Source organism: Anarhichas minor, unplaced genomic scaffold, assembly GCF_050575085.1.
Source record: "Anarhichas minor isolate MPS153535 unplaced genomic scaffold, ASM5057508v1 ptg000007l, whole genome shotgun sequence".
NCBI classification, from domain to species: Eukaryota; Metazoa; Chordata; class Actinopteri; order Perciformes; family Anarhichadidae; genus Anarhichas; species Anarhichas minor.
The window spans coordinates 6,361,420-6,377,704 of NW_027466453.1; the positions used below are offsets into that span (position 1 = coordinate 6,361,420).

The window sequence follows — 16,285 nt, forward strand, 5'->3', positions numbered from 1 at the left end:
GAATTAGATCCTGATGAGCAGTGAATGGGTGGGTGTTGACGTGTAGTATATAGAGTAATTTAAAGTAATATAAAGGCGCTATATAAAGACAAGTCCACTTTCTCTCTTTGCATCATGTCTTTTTGCCCCTTTCGTAATTATTTTGTGACTGTTTGCAGTTCCCTTGCGTCTCTCTCATATGTCTTTGTGGTCGGTAGGCGTCTCTTTGAGGGACATTTTGGAGGTGAAGGCTAGGGGCGCCCCTGGGCCTGTGCCCAGTCGACCCCTTCAGTAATCCATCCATGATCTGGAGGCGTGTTCGGACTTGTCGGAGCTGCTGGCAGGTCATTCTGAGTAAAGCCAAACTGGGCTGCAGATTCAGGTAATAATTCTCCGCATCACTACAGATGACCTCTTACTGTTGTAGAAAAAACATCAGAATCAGCTTTATTGGCCATGAATGCGTACGCAGACAAGGAATTTGATTCCGGTTCTTCCGTTGCTCTCAACTTTCATACACAGAAATAGACGATAAACAAAAAACAAGGACAACAAAGTAGAACAGAGGTAGGGATAAACATTTAACTACTATGTACAAATATATATACAAAAGTGTATATGTATGAACATAAAACACAACAACAATGAAATGGAGGTGATTGTGCAGTAAAAAAAACATCGATTAGCCGTTCTGCTAGAGGCAAAGGTCGAGGTAAAGACTACCCTGTGTCTTCTTTTGCCTCATCAATCATCACCCGTCACTCACTCGCTCTCTGCGTTATCTTCCCTCCCTCTCCCTGCAGGTATGTGTGTGTTGGTTCTAGTAGTAACTGCTCTGGGTGTGCGTCGGACGCACCCACTGCAAGCATGAGACACAGCAGCAGCACGCGGAACCATTTTCCTCCCAACCGAGGCGTAAAGAATGTGCATTGTTCGACTCCACCAGCAGCGGCGCCTCCGACTCCCACCCACCCGCACACACACCCTCACATGAAATGCTGAAGATTTACATACTATCTTTGTTATCAGTCTTTTTTTTTTTTTTTTTTGGGCTTGCAGGTGAAGTTTGCATTCTTCCCTCTCTAGACCTTGACTTGTGCACCACAGAGGTAATTCCACAGGGAGTGTGTCCGATAACCGCTGATACTCAGAAATAAGTATGCCACTCTGGGGCCGCCGGGTGTAGCAATCCTTAAATTATCCTGGAGTTATAGTTCCAGGATAATTACTATAACTCCGCCAATTATGCAATCAGAGTTCCGCTGCATTTGCCAAAACTGTGATGCGAACGTGTTGAAGAACAAGTTAAGCCGTCTCCTACAGTGCTATTGTTGTTAACACTGTTAAACTATGTCACCTGTCCAGTGAACCTTCAACTTGAACATCTACTGCAACTAACTATTCTGATGCCGTGCACATCTTATCATGAGTCATACTCTCGGCTTTTATATTTTCATTCATCCTTCTCTTGGCAGACCATTGTTGCTGTGTAGCAACACATAGTGATATATATATACGTCACATACAAATCTAAATGTTTGCCTGTTGTGTCTCAATGAACAATAAGAGCAAGAGCTGCTGATGATGTTGATATCCTCCCATCGAGTAACTAGTTCCGCCGCATTCCGCCAACAGTCATACATGCTGAAACAGTGAGTGCTCCTTAACGTCCTCCCACGTATTGTGTTGCATGGGGCTGATAACAGAGCAGCAGCTGTACAGGTACAGAGACCACTTCTGGAAGAAAAACACAAACAAAAACACTGAAGTGTACAGAAAATGCAGATAAACTCGTCAAAGATTATTTAAAGTGAGGTGTCACGAAAACGATTCTGCTCTTTTAGGGTTCATCAGCTGTTTCCTGATCATGCAGCTAAACATTTTTTTTTTTTAAAGCACATTTCTGAGCAGCCAGACCCACGAAAAACAGCTTTAACAACTTGACAGTGCAGAGCGAGGAGCGTGGTGGAACAGGTCCGCCCGGTCTGCTCCTCCGCTGCCTTTACTGAGGACACACCTGCTGGCCTGGGTGGAGCTGAGACAGGTGGACGCTCCTTAACTTGGGAGGGAGACGTCGCGAGAGACGAGAGAGGAAAGAGGAGAGGAGAGAGTGAGGTTGGAAGACACAACACTCGTAGCCCGATTACAACAAACCGACCCGAGCAGCCTCCCAGGATGTCGAACAAAAAGGAATATAGTCCTGTGAAGATCAGCAAGTGAGTTCGCTCTGTGTGTGTGTGTGTGTGTGTGTGTGTGTGTGTGTGTGTGTGTGTGTGTGTGTGTGTCGGGTTGGGTTACCTGTCCCTTGTCTTGTCCCCTCTCTTTCTAAAGCAGGCTGTTCTTTTGTGTCCTGATGATTTATGTTTGCACAGTGTTTTTATTCCCCGGGACAACACAGTCCACCTCAGGAGTCAGGTGCCAAATGAAAAAAACAATGATCGGACTCTCAAAATACATTCTGTGTGTTGAATACAAATATCTGCCTTTCATTCATTCTTAAGTGTGGGAGCATGAGCTCAGTCTTCTCCTGTTTACCCTGATGTTACCACTGTGTTAGTAACTTTTACATGTTCATCATTGATTGTCCTCTCCTGGCCTTATCCCAGTCCTTTACTCATCCGCAGCACTTTTATTGGTTTCTTTGCCCAGGGGGTGTTTCATCAAAGTTTACTTGACTCACTAAATACATTTTCTGGCGGCACTCAAAAGCCTCGGCCGGTGTTCGGACTCATTAAACTGAAAGATCAACAGTGTGCCTTCAGTGCTCTAATCCAACCGAGACAGTACAATAATAGAGTGTATACCTTGTTGTCATTGCTATGCAGTGGAACCGGTGGTTGTTTGAGTTGAGTGGAGGGAGTTGGCTCTCGCTGTTATCATCCATGTTTTATGAAGTGCAATAAATGTGTGGACTTGAGAGTTTAATATTGAGCAACCTTCACCTGGCTCCTCTCAAAGTGACTTGTTGTCACCGAGGGGGGGCACACACATCCTGTTGAACATTAACGCTCCTTCACAGAGGGGCGTGTCGTGCAAGCCAAAGGCTGGAGGTTGTTACTGACATAAGAGAGAGGAAGGGCTGAGGGAGTGGCAGGGCAGCGTCTCTCTGCTGCCGGGTCTGTTTGTCCTCATCAGGTTTTAATGGATGTGAGTGAGTCAGTGAGTGCGTAATGCCGTGAACATGGTTGATTATTGCTGATTATGGCGAAAAAACAACAGCTGTGTGTTTGTTTTGTGGCTCCCAGCAATAGAATGAACTCACCCACATGTTGGACCTTGTGGGACATGTTGGAAGCAGAGATAAGAGCAGAGCTTGAGTGAAGGAGCAGTCAGTGGAGGAGGAAGTATTCAGATCCTGTACTTAAGTAAAAGTACTTAAGTACTCAAACCACAAGTAAAAGTCCTGCATTGGAAAATGTTACTAAAGTAAAAGTATGTAGAAATAATCAGGACGATGTATCAAACGTAGAAGTACTCAAAAGTGTCCCCTGTGAGTGATTTACCAGCCTAATGTACAGGCCTTCTGTATCATCAGGTTATTATTACTCACGTGTTGTTTGTGTAGCATTTTACTGTTGAAGTTGAGCAAATATTGAACTAGTGATGAATTTCATTCTGGGTTCGTCTCCTGATTGACTGAGTCATTGAAAGGGATGGCAGCAACATTTATTAAGAAGCTGGAACCTCGATATGTTTGGCATTTTTGCATAAAAATGCAGATAATATTTAAAAAAAAGACTTTCTGTCAATGTACTTATAGTTTCAGCTGTACTCCTGTACACTGTTGGGTAGTTTAGCATCATCATTTATACGATTGTCATGTGTTTTGCACACAAAAGAACCTATGACTCGTAACTAATAGAAGTGGGAAGTGACATAAAAAGAAAATACTCAAGGAGCAGTATCTGGCTAAATGTGCAAAGTCACATTCCATCAATGGGAGTGATGAAAAAGAAAGCACTGGAGGAAGTGATCCACCTCGCCTACTACGAGCCCGACAACTGTCAAAGCCCCGAAATGAATGACACCGATAAGAGCTGAATGCCGCAGTGTGACACATTCCTCTGTCACACACAGAGAACATTCCTGAGTGTTGATTGTAGGGTTAGGGCTACAACCCCCCTGTCCGTCCTCTACAATGTGTCCCCTGGGTCCTGATCCGGGTGTGTCCCAATAAATAGTTGGCGTTCATGTCACAGCCGAGGAGGAATGACAGAACAAACACCCAAAGAGCACAAACAGGTCTGCAGAGAGCTGCTCCTGAGTGACATGCCGGTGAAGAATTGTGTTGAGCAGGCGAAGCAATTCTTCTTTGTTGGTGCCCTCAGTGGGTTTCATGTCCACACCTGAACCATGAAGTCCAGCAACCTTTTCCTACATGGAGAGCAAAAGTAACACTGTCAAGTTGAAGTATTATACTTAAATACAACTATGAGGTACTTCAAATCTTTTTCAAATACTTTGTCATCAATAGAACATAGTTTTATGTATATATTCTCTATAATATTGTACAATTTTGACATTATTTAGGTGGAGGCTTCAAATAAGCCCAGTGGGTTTTCTGCCTCTCCGTTTGTGTATTTTTAAATAGTGCAACTAAACTAAACGTTTATGCTACTCCATTAGTTTTCAGATGGAAATGTTGTGCTCCACTACACTTATTTGACAGCAGTGTTTACTTTGAAGATCAAAATCATACACACAAAACAACTTCTAAAATCTGAATAACCGAACAAACTACATGTTTTCTTGAAAGTAGATTTGCTGAGGTATTTAAGTACACAAAGAAGCCATTTAATCACAGCAACAAGATTATATCTTACCTACTTTCTACTAGTTGGAAGGATTTTGACCGTCATCTTTCTGTGCTTTTACCCAGGACTCAGGCCGCTGACCTGGCTTTGGTGGTTTCTCGCATGCAGAAGAATGCAGACCAAGTAGAGAAGAATATCCTGAGTTCAGAGGGGCTGCTGACTGCGGTAAGAAGTCCATGTTGGACTTATGACTTGATATTTATTACTAATTTGATACCTGAAAGTCGTCACTAGATCAGTTTTGCACCATAAGATCTTACACAAGAACATACACTGCAGGGTGTTGGTCCTTTTAATGTAAACAAAGTGGTATTAAAACAAGCTTTGGAAGGAAAACAGCCAGTACTAATGTCATGTCATGAATCAGCGTGTTCAGCACTTAGAGACCTGGAAGATGATCATGTGATATGATTTCCAGTTTTTGAGCCTGTAAATCAACTTCCAAAAACACAAAAAAGTGATTATCGACGCAAGGGCATTTTTCTTCTAAACTCCTGGAGATTAAACATTGTTTTGAATGTGACAAACACAACGTTCCTGTGTGTGTAGGACACAGAGCGTGATGCGAAGAAGCAGACCCTGATCCACCAGAAGGAGAACGCAGACAACCTGGCGCAGGCTGAGGGGCTGCTGAAGGACCTCTTCATGGACGTGGACAAGGCCAAGAGGCTGCAGCACCCGCAGGCCCTCGAGATAGAGAAGGAGTGAGTTTATTAGGGCCCGTCACACACAAATACACACAGGCGTGCCTGCCGACAGACACACCTAAAACTGGCTGTGTCGCATACCTTCAAGATATGCCTGCCAGTGTCATTTCCACGTTCCCCTTTTATGCTCCCCACCTATCTACATACCAATCGCTGACATGATTTTCTCCTTTTCAGTGTGAGAAACCTCCACGACCGCTGGGTGAAGGACTGTGCCATCTACAGGGAGCTGTACGCCCAGGCGCCGGTTCTGGAACCAAAACCGAAGATCGGCTGGGGTCCTCTGCTGGATGAAAAACTGGTCGGTTCAAGCTCAGTCGATCTTTTGTTTTCGTATCATCCTAATGAGTCATACGTGTCACAGGTTGAACAACTTTCTGCTTCGCGATGCCGTGATTTACAGAAACAGTTAAAGGGAGACAGATATGGCCCCAACCTGACTGATGTAGAGAAGCAGATAGCGGAACACAACATCCAGCACCAGGAGATCGAGGCCTACAGCGCCCAGCTACAGCCCAGCACCACCGACTCAAAGGTAGCGGCACAAACCGACGCATGAACGCACTCTGCAGGACTTCACGCAGGATGAATCATTTACCTGTTTCTTTCATGTTTTTGTTCGCAGGCGCAGTACGCCGCCCTCAAAGAGAAATATGCTGAGCTTCATGTGAGTTGGGTTTGGGTTTTTTCCCCCCTTTCTTGACTCTTAAGGCTCTGACGTGTGACTTTGTGCTGCTCGAAGTCCCTTAAAGGATGTGTATGTGTAATGTGCATGCGCGTTGTGTGTTCTGCAGGAGAGCTCCCAGCTGAGACGCAACAACCTGGCCTCTCTGTACGAGTACGTGCAGAGCTGCACTAAGGAGCTGAGCTACCTGTCGGGCCAACAGGAGAGGATCCTCCAGAGAGACTGGAGTGATCGCATGGGCGACCCTCGAGGCGTCCGCATGGAGTACGAGGTGAGGGTGTCCTGATGGCGACGCCATTATTGATTGATTTTAAAATCCCCCCCGCTTATTGTGGTCGTCTTGTGATCCGAGGGAAGTGCAAGCGGGGAGGAGATATCTTGGAGGGATGAATACTACAACGTTGTTTGGCAGGTTACCTTCAACCACTAATCGTTGAGGGGCCAGTTGCACCAGCTTGGGACCCAAGTGGTGTAACCTGTAGGGTGCATAGTAACTGCATAGCTGCTGGGAGAATTTGATTTGAGTACTCGAAAAACGATGTCACGTCTTCTACATCACACTTTATGTTGTTTCTGTTCGTAAACAGAAATTCAAAACCACCGGACTGCTGGCACATGAGACTGAGATCAACAAGCTGCAGGAGGAAGGAGATCGTATTGTTGCAAAGAAACACCCCGGCAGCTCAACAATAAAGGTACATCTGGTATACATGGTATCGCATAGGACTCCTTATGGTCGAATAAATTGCATTGAATGACTTTAATCGAGGTGGTTGCTTTTGTCAGGCACACAGAGACGCTGTGCAGGCTGAGTGGCAATCCTTCCTCAACTTGTGCCTGGCACAGGAAACACACTTGGACAACATCGAAGACTACAGGAAGGTAGTGAGCCTCTGACCCCACCACACAGTATGTCTTCTACTAAATCAACCAGTTCATTAAAGCGACTATTTGTCCAACGCAGTTCCAGCTGGATGCAGAGACGTTGTCCGAGTCCCTGGAGAGGCTCAACTCCGTCATGGACCCAAAGTCTCTGGGCAACAAGAGCAACCCTCAGGTCCTGATGGCGCTGGAGGTACGGCTGTGTTTTCCAAAGTCACGGTTTCTGTGCAGCTCTAGAAAAGTCTTGGAAGAGTGTGGAAACGTTGGAATTTTCAGCAAAGCTCTTATCTGCGTGGGAAGAATCGGACGAGCTTGTGTTACATGGTTGATTACAGGGATGCTCAGAGGAGGAAGAGCCGACCAGACACTACATTGTTTGTTCTTTTGTCTGCGTATGAAAAGCTCCCTGTTCAGTTCTTCAAGTTTTAGTCACAGTGTTCAGGTTATTTGCCTCCTGTGTTGACTCTCGGTATTTGTTTAGACGATGAAGTTTGTTTGGGTCGGTTCCAAGAAGCAGGTTTACTAAGTTATCTAATGTTTTTGAGTCGAAAATGTCTGTATAAAACTTCAAATGAATGGTCTTAAAAATCGTCCCAAATTTGGACTAATATAAACAGAATGAAACAATTCTTAGAAAAAATGTTAGGACTTAGTGTAACTTTTAACAAAGGGATTCTTTCGTGCAGTTAATTGTTAAAAAATAGACTACAGTTATGTCTGCAATGCCCTCTCTCACTGAAACAGACAATGATAAGCTTTCAAATGTAACTTCTCGGATGTGGGTCACATTTTTTTAATGTATCTAATTTTATAGTTTAGCCTATTTTTGTCATTTTCGACTTGTACAACACAAATGGAAAATATAAAAACAATAAGTCATTACTTTTCAAATAGTGTCAAACTAAAGGAAAATGTATGATTCATAATTTTTTTACACGTGTTATATTTAACCAAAAACTCTCAAACAAAAATATATATACACAGTAGTGTTCATACCTCAGTTTTTCATTCGTTTCATTCAATTTTTGAATGCAAATTCCTTTTCCTTCATACTGACTCACTCTACTTTGTTCTGGATACAGTCTGGAAGCATCTTATTTTTTACTTTATATATTAATTATACTGTTTTGAAGTCCACCGAATCTCTAAATTTGAGAGCACATCACAGCTTCATGCTCAACTTGTCACGATCAAGATTTTACCCATAATTCACTGTAACATTATATATGCGTCAGCATTTTGTAGCATGCAGGAGGAAAGCTAGGAAAGCTATTTTCATGTTGACAATGTCAATATTACAGTATGATATATGGGATTTGATACATAACCTGATTAGATAATGAAGAAATGCTAAAGTTGGGGCTATCGCACGTTATATCCTTGTTTGTTTGCGTTGCATCTGTTGTAACTCAATCACACCCCCAGGGAGATGAACCAGCAGTAAAGAGGAATGAGCAGCGCCTGGCTGACCTCAGGCAGCTCAGCAGCAGGATCTTGCCTCTGAAGTCACGCCGAATGAAGCCCACCAAAGCCACCACTGCAGTGGCCCTGTGTGACTGGGCAGATTCTTGCTCGAGGGTAAATCCCCAACACCAGTCATTTCCAGGCTTTGATATAAAAACAAAAATACTCTTTATTTCATCATCTTCCCTGTGTGGTTCAGAACACAGTGAGGCGTGGCGAGGCGCTAAGCCTGAAGTCCAACTCTGACAATAGGAACTGGGAGTTTCAGAGCAGCAGTGGGAAGACCAGGACCCTGCCTGGGGCGTGTTTTATGGTCCCTCCACCTGATGCTGAGGCGCTGGAGAAAGTCAACAGGTACAGAGTGCAAACACACCACCTACACTATGTTTTCCTTCCATTGTTTTGTTATGTGATGGCAACAGAGACAAAGCCTGTGATGGATTTGAATGAAACATTGGATGTCTATGTGTGTCCAGTCTGGACAGAGCACTGACGGATCTAAAGAGCCGTAGATCTGCACTAATGGCCTCCTTGAAGAACCCCACTGTGGAGGTGGTCCGCCCTCAGAAGGCAGGTGAGAAGAAAGACATCTTAACAGGACCGCATTATTTTGTCTTCCCTGTCTGCAAGACCACGACAGAATCTTTGCTCGGAGATTTAAGCTCATCTGACATTTCATTGTACAGTTATTGTCTTTGCTCGTCCTCAGCCGCCGTTCAAAGTGCACCAGACGATCCCAGAGCTGCCGAGCTAGCCAGCGAAATAGACAAGATCAACAAAGCCCTTGATCAGAGCGAAAAAGAAGCCCTGAGTCGACTCCGAGCCCCGCTGGACAACCACAACCCCACACAAGACCTGGCAAACAGACTGCGAGAGCACGAGGTGAACATGAAAAACACTATGCTTTGACAAAAAAGGTTACAGTTTCGTCATCTTCATCGTCATCAATGCGGCTTCCTCCACGTTAGGGAGCTCAGTTCAGTTCCGCTCTGAGCAAAGGTTCCTCAAGGGGAGATTTTAACGTCCCTAAGCGAGGCGCTTCCTTTGCACAATCTGCATTTTCTTTTAATGCCGTTAAAGAATGGAATCTGAAAACCTGCTTGTCAGTATTAATTCAGTAATTTGTCAGTCATTTTAGTAAGTTTATATGTATTCCTATGAAGTGTGTATGCGTACTTCTGCGTGGGCATCACTAGGTTGTTGGTCCATTTGTAGTGGAGATGCTAGGTTTTGCTCTATGTTGTATTGTTTCCTGTCAAGGGGCTACAGATACAGAGTTAGTAGCTAAATCTGGTACAAAGCATCTCTTCTCTTTTTTTGAGATCAATGTAATTTTGTACATGGTCCCTTGTATGAACACAAATAATAAATTAAAACTAAACACCTCTGTCTTGTAGTGATCAGTAACACCTTGTGATTTCCTCCAGAAATGTGCTCAGACTGTGAGAAAGCTGGAGTCTGAGAAGTCTGCGATCCAGAGAGAGATGGAGCCTATTCTGGCCAAGAAACCCCTGGGACCCATCTCCTCTACACTGGCCCTCAAACTCACCGCTGCCAACAACAAGATCGATAACATCAACACCCTCCTCGACCTTTATAACAAAAAGTAAGACGAGTTTCCCTTTCATCTGATTTTTGAATTAAGGCAAGAAGCACATTTTTATTTTTTAAATGTTATCTTCCGATATCTTTTTCGGTATTACCTTCTGTGTTTCTCTCCTCTTAACCAGAGCTACAGCCTCCATGTTCCTTGAGAAGCAGAAGCAGAATGTTGAAGGCATCGTCTCTGGGTTTGAGGACAAGCTAGCTAAAGATGGCGCCATTCTTGATCAACCGAACGTCCTCCCGAGTCGCAACCAGGAGCTGCAGGTGTTGTACTATATAATGCAACCAAAAACAGTCAACGATTTAACAATTTCACGATAGGCTTATATGAGGGGATAGAGCATGGGATGCCCCAAAAGTAGTGATGTAACGGACCACTGCCGATCCGCGATCCGCACAGATCGACCCCTTTATTTCACACTATGCTGGTTAACCTAAACTGTGTAATTAATCTGTGGTTCACATGCATGCTGAACGACGGGTTAATTACACAGTTTAAGTTAACCAGCACAGTGTGAAATAAAGTTTTCCAGACGATCGTTATCCGCCAATATTCAGTAAAATATGCGATCAGGACATCGGCATTCATGCTTTTCTAGTCGCCAATCTTTGAATAATCAGCAATTAGTATCGGCGGCAAAAAAAACGTGAACAGGGATCTCTAAAAGTTATATTTGTTCCCTTTTTTCTATTGGATCTCCGATCCGTGAGTTTTATGATCTGTTGCACCACTAACCCAAAAGGGATCCAAACCTGTAGATTTCTTTATCTTAGTTCTTTCTCCTTATTCCAAACAGCTTACGCGTCAGGATGTGGCCTCAAAGAAGGGTGAGCTGAATAAATTAGGCAGAGAGTTGGACCTGACGGAGCAAGCGAGCAGATCCTTGCAGCAGAGTTTCAATGAATACTGTCCAGACATCCGCCGCCAGGAGAATGAGGTGAAACAGCTGAGGAGCCGTTACACAAATGTCAACAATCAGCTCCAGGGAAGGTGAGTAAAACAAGATTTGGGAATTGTTTCAACTGTATTTGTGTTTTTTTAAGCTTTTATTTAAAATGGATGTTTTTGATATTTGGCTTTAGGTCTGATCTCATAAAGGAAGCAACCAATAAAAACCAAGATTTCCAGACTGCTGCTCAGTCACTGGATTTCTTCTTGGTCAATTTTCCCAATAATGCGATCAAACCTACAGATGATGTGGCTCAGATAACAGCCAAGCAGAACTCTCAGAAGGTTGGTAGGATCATTTCTTTACATACATTAACCAACTGTCTCCAACTGTACATACAAACTAACTCCGTGTGGATGTCATGTCTTGTTTAGAAAGTGATTGAGGACATCAAGACGAAATCTGCCGATTTAGACCAAGTGAAGAATCTTTCCCGTGATCTGCAGGGCGTTTTGAATGTGAGTTCAGAGAATACGATTATGCTCATTTGCAGTTGATTAGGTATGCCCTTCCAAGTACATAATCCCTCAATCTTTAAATGCATTTCCTTTCAGGAGTATGCTGTTAAGTCAAACACTTACCGTGGCACTCTGCATGATGATGATGATGATGATGATGAAGATGATGATGACGACGATGATGATAAACCTGTCCTAAAGAAACGTCAAACGTCAACTGTGGCTCAGGCTGTACAGAGAAAGGTACTCGTATAGACAAACACCGAAAGTGAATTTAGAACTCAAGACAAATCTCTAACTTTTCTCTCAAAAATGTTCTAAACTAATTTTGCCTTCTGCTTCTATCACAGGAGCAAGATCTACTCAACCGTTTCTCCGAGGTGTCGGCAGAAAACAACCAGCTACTCAGACAGTTGGAGACGGCGAAGAACATCAAAGCCAGAGTACGATATTATGGAATCAAAATAACATCAACAACTCTCAAGTAATAGAAGAATAATTCCCAGTGTTTCCTGCCCAAAATAATCCTCTTCTTTGTCCTTTTATTCATGTACAGAATGAAGAGAAAGTTAGTCAGGTGGTGGTCAATCAGCAGCTGCAGCTACAGAGCCAGAGGAAGGACCTGGAGGAGAGCGGTAGTCTGAAAAGGGAATTAATTGAGGAGGTTGAGAGGCGTGTACATGCTGAAAGAGACCTGGAAACATACCGTAAGAGGTTTGTGTCTCTGAAGAATAGGAGAGGAGTGGAGAGGTTGGAGGAGACGGAGGTGGTGCAATACTACCGTGAGCCTAAACTGGAGGTGGAAATAAAGTCCTTGATAAATCGGATCCAGGATGAAGCATTGAAAAGGTCAAGAACCGATTCAGAGATAGACATTATAAATGATAGGATTATCAGAGTAGAAACACAGCTAATTAAAATCGAACCAAAACTGCTGACCAGGCTACTGACTGAATACGAGAGAGACCCACAGCTTGACAAAGACGCCGTCAAGATGAGAGATGAAATACGCAGGATACAACTGGAGCTCCAAACGAGAGATACTGAGGCAGTTCAAGTGAAAACTGAGATGACGCTTCTGTCTCAGCAGAAACAAAAAACCAGGCAAAGGCTTGTTAAGAAAGAAGTGGTGAGGCTTGAAAAGGATCCGGAGATGCTGAAAGCTGTTCTCACTTTCCAAAATGATATCTCGGAGGAGGAACTCCGGTGTCAGTCGCTAAACGGTAGCATTTTTAGCACTAGGAGTCAGATAAACACACTAGAGAGGGTCATTCCCACCATCCAACCCAAGATAGTCACCAAGGTGGTGAAGCAAGTAAAACAAGATCCAATAATGCTGGAAGAGTCGAAGAAACTACGAATAGCCTTGCAGGAGGAGAATCATGAGAATGTGATCTTGATGAAGGACCTGTCCACCTTGCAGCTACGTTACAGTGAGGTGGACAAGATCAGGGCTAAAGTCGAGGTCAAGGAGATCATCAATGAGATCTACAGAGTTGATCCTGAGACAGAAATTGAGCTGGTGCGTCTGAAGAAAGAGCTGCAGGATTCCAGTCGTAACCGTGCAGACCTGGAGAAAGACATCAAGACACATATAACTACTCTGACCACCCTGCGCGCTCAGAAACCCAAAGTAGAGTACAAAGAGGTGACCCAGGAGCTGATCAAAGAAGAGAAGAGCCCAGAGGTCACCAGAGAATTACAAAGGCTGAGCAACCAAGTCTCCCGTCTGCTAGTCAACTATGAAACCACCCTGGAGCTGCTGACCCACCTACGTAAAGAAAGAGACGAGCTGAAAGTGGAAAAATCCAGGGTGGAGACCAAGCTAGTCAATAAAGAGCTCATCAAATATGAAAACGATCCACTTCTTGAGAAAGAGGCTGACAGACTTCGGAGGGATGTAAGAGAAGAGACTCAACAACGTCGCAGTGTGGAGGAGTGTGTCTTTGACCTCCAGAACCAATACATTGTCCTTGAAAGGCAGAAGCCAGAGGAAAAGATTGTCATGCGGGAAATGGTGCGTCTGCAGAAGGACCCCAAGCAAGTAGTGGAGCATGATAAGTTGAACAAGAATCTGGACGACGAAATGAAAAGCCGCAGAAAGCTTGAATTAGAGGTCAGACAGCTCAGATCCCTGATTCAAGACAAAGAGAACACCCTGGCTCAGATGAACGATCGTCAGAAGAAGATTCAAGTAGAGTCAGAGCTGAGGCAGATCAAATCTCGCATTTTTGAACTGGAAAACTCTCTGTCGCCCGTTGAGGAAAGGATTATCATCGAGGAGGTCCTGAAAGTGGAGAGGGACCCTAAGCTGGAAAAGCTTACTGATGGTATACGTAGCGACATGGAGAGTGAGGGCACCAATATCAGCCGTCTAGACAGAGAAATCCGCAACCTGAAGCTCAGGTTGGAAATTCTACAAAAGGAGAAGTCAATTGAGAAGGTTGTTTACAGAGAAGTTGTTCGTGTAGAGAAAGACCCGACAGTGGAGGCTGAAAGGGAACGTCTTAGAGAGCTTGTAACACAGGAGAGAAATCTCAGGCGTGACCAGGAGGATAACACTGAGAACATCCAGATCCGAATGACTCACATGCTGTCATCGCAGTCTGTAACTTCTCACGAGGAGACCACTCTCATCACCAACAGAGACGCTCTGCAGAGAGAGAAGGAGGATATGCTCAGACAGCTCAAAATGCTCGAGTCTCAAAGACAGAACATCAGCATAACGTTCCAGCAACAGTCAAAGCTGATGAGCGAGAGAAACCAGAATGTACGGCAAAGGAGTCTTAAAACGTCCACTGAGATACAGCGGCTGGAGAAAGAAATCCTGCAGGAAAAAGACAAAGTATACCAGAGAGACTCACTCATCATGGATTTGCAGAACAACATCCAGAAAGAGGACCACTCTGAAACGCAAACAAGGGAGACAAATCTTTCCACGAAGATCACCATCATGGATCCAGAAACTGGTAGAGACATGTCTCCCTATGATGCCTACTTGCAGGGGCTAATTGATCACAACCAATACATTCACCTGGCAGAGTTAGAGTGCGACTGGGAGGAAATCACCTCAACTGGTCCAGATGGGGATACAACAATTCTACAGGATCGTAAAAGTGGGAAGCAGTACTCTATCAAGGATGCTCTGAGGGATGGTCGCTTGACCCAGTATGACGTGGCGCAGTACAAGGACAGGAAAATGCCCATTTCTGAGTTTGCCCTCCTTGTTGCAGGGGAAAGCAGAAAGCCCATCGTTCCTCCAATAATCCCAAAATCCCCCACCAGACACACCCCAGCCAGTCCCTTGAACTCAATGCCAAACTCCCTGAGGTCCTCCTATTCCAGCCTCAACACTCAACAACACAGTGGCAGTTTGAAGAACCTCAGTGGCAGTTTGAACAACCTCAGTGGCAGTTTGAGCAACCTCAGTGGCAGTTTGAGCAACCTCAGTGGCAGTTTGAGCAACCTCAGTGCTTCAGCAGATGATGAGCATTTTCCCATCTCTGGTATTTTAGACATCACCACGGAAAGCCGCATGTCTGTGCGAAGTGCCCTGACCCGCAAACTCATTGATGCCGACACAGCTCTGAAGCTGCTAGAGGCACAAGCAGCCTCCGGGGGAATTGTCGATCTCTCCATCAAGGACAAACTTTCTGTCCACAAGGCAGCTGAACGAGGTCTCATTGACTCGAGTGACATGTACAAGCTTCTGAATGCCCAGAAGGCCTTCACTGGAGTTGAGGATCCCATGACCAAAGACCGTCTCGCAGTGGGACAGGCTGCAAAGAAAGGGTATATTCCCCAAGAAAATGCCAGGAGGTACATGGAGGCGCAATACCTGACCGGTGGGTTTGTGAATCCCGCTAAAGCAGGACGCCTAACTGTCGAAGAAGCTATTGCCAGTAATATTATTGACAGCACAACAGCTGAGGAGCTGAAAGATGAAGCGTCCCACACAAAAGAGCTGATAGACCCCATTACTAAAGAGAAGATATCCTACAAGCAGGCAATGCAGAGGTGTAAGAGAGACCCCAGCACGGGCCTCTTGCTGCTTCCTGCAGCCTCTACTGATTCCACAACTGCCCCATCATACTCAAGCTATCGTTTCAGCTCCAACAACAGATACTAGATGTGAAGTTTAAGATATTTTATTTGCTGCAGCCACTGGTGCTAGAGGGTTTGTGCCAACGCTAAGTGATCTACATAAAGATAAAAATGACCATTATTATGTTGACACACTTTTTAAAAACACTGAAAAAAACGAACTACATTTTTGGTAAAGCTGTACATGTGGATCTGCTTTTTTTTCAGTACTATTTTGGGATCTGCTGTAAAAATGAGGGTAATATTTGTTTTATATGGTAAATATGGTGTGTGTTTTTTTCAGCACTCTCAAGCTAAATCTTTCATTGGTGCTTATTAAACTACTCAAGCCTCACATACTTTTTTCTGTCTTGTTATTTGAAATCTGAAACAGTTGAATCGTCAAACCATATATGGGTAAACAGAGTCAATTTGTGGCGTTCACAACACAATAATGTGGACGATCAAATGACGGTCTTCATTCTGACCTCTGCTTTTTAGCCATGCTAACAGCAGCTATACTTTTGTTTTTTACTTTTGCTAATTAGCAAGCGCTGCCATGCTAACACGCAAAACTGAAATTTTAAAACGGTAAACTTTGCACCTGCAAAAATTCAGCATTAGTATGCTGATGTTAGCATTTAGCTCAAAGCACTGT

At 44.2% G+C, this 16,285-nt stretch overlaps 1 protein-coding gene across 1 annotated transcript; it reads left to right on the forward strand.

Moving 5' to 3' along the window:
• Nucleotides 1–239: 239 nt before the first annotated feature.
• LOC142941784 (envoplakin-like) lies at nucleotides 240–15,953 on the forward strand. Its single transcript, XM_076083863.1, has 22 exons — nucleotides 240–2,195; nucleotides 4,859–4,958; nucleotides 5,343–5,497; nucleotides 5,678–5,801; nucleotides 5,904–6,035; nucleotides 6,132–6,167; nucleotides 6,295–6,456; nucleotides 6,773–6,880; nucleotides 6,972–7,067; nucleotides 7,150–7,260; nucleotides 8,493–8,645; nucleotides 8,731–8,885; nucleotides 9,008–9,105; nucleotides 9,241–9,413; nucleotides 9,959–10,137; nucleotides 10,262–10,400; nucleotides 10,934–11,127; nucleotides 11,220–11,370; nucleotides 11,461–11,544; nucleotides 11,641–11,787; nucleotides 11,895–11,987; nucleotides 12,101–15,953. Exons 1-22 carry the CDS (start codon nucleotides 2,155–2,157, stop codon nucleotides 15,671–15,673), a joined length of 6,204 nt encoding a protein of 2,067 aa, XP_075939978.1. The 5' UTR covers nucleotides 240–2,154; the 3' UTR covers nucleotides 15,674–15,953.
• The last annotated feature ends 332 nt before the right edge of the window (nucleotides 15,954–16,285 follow it).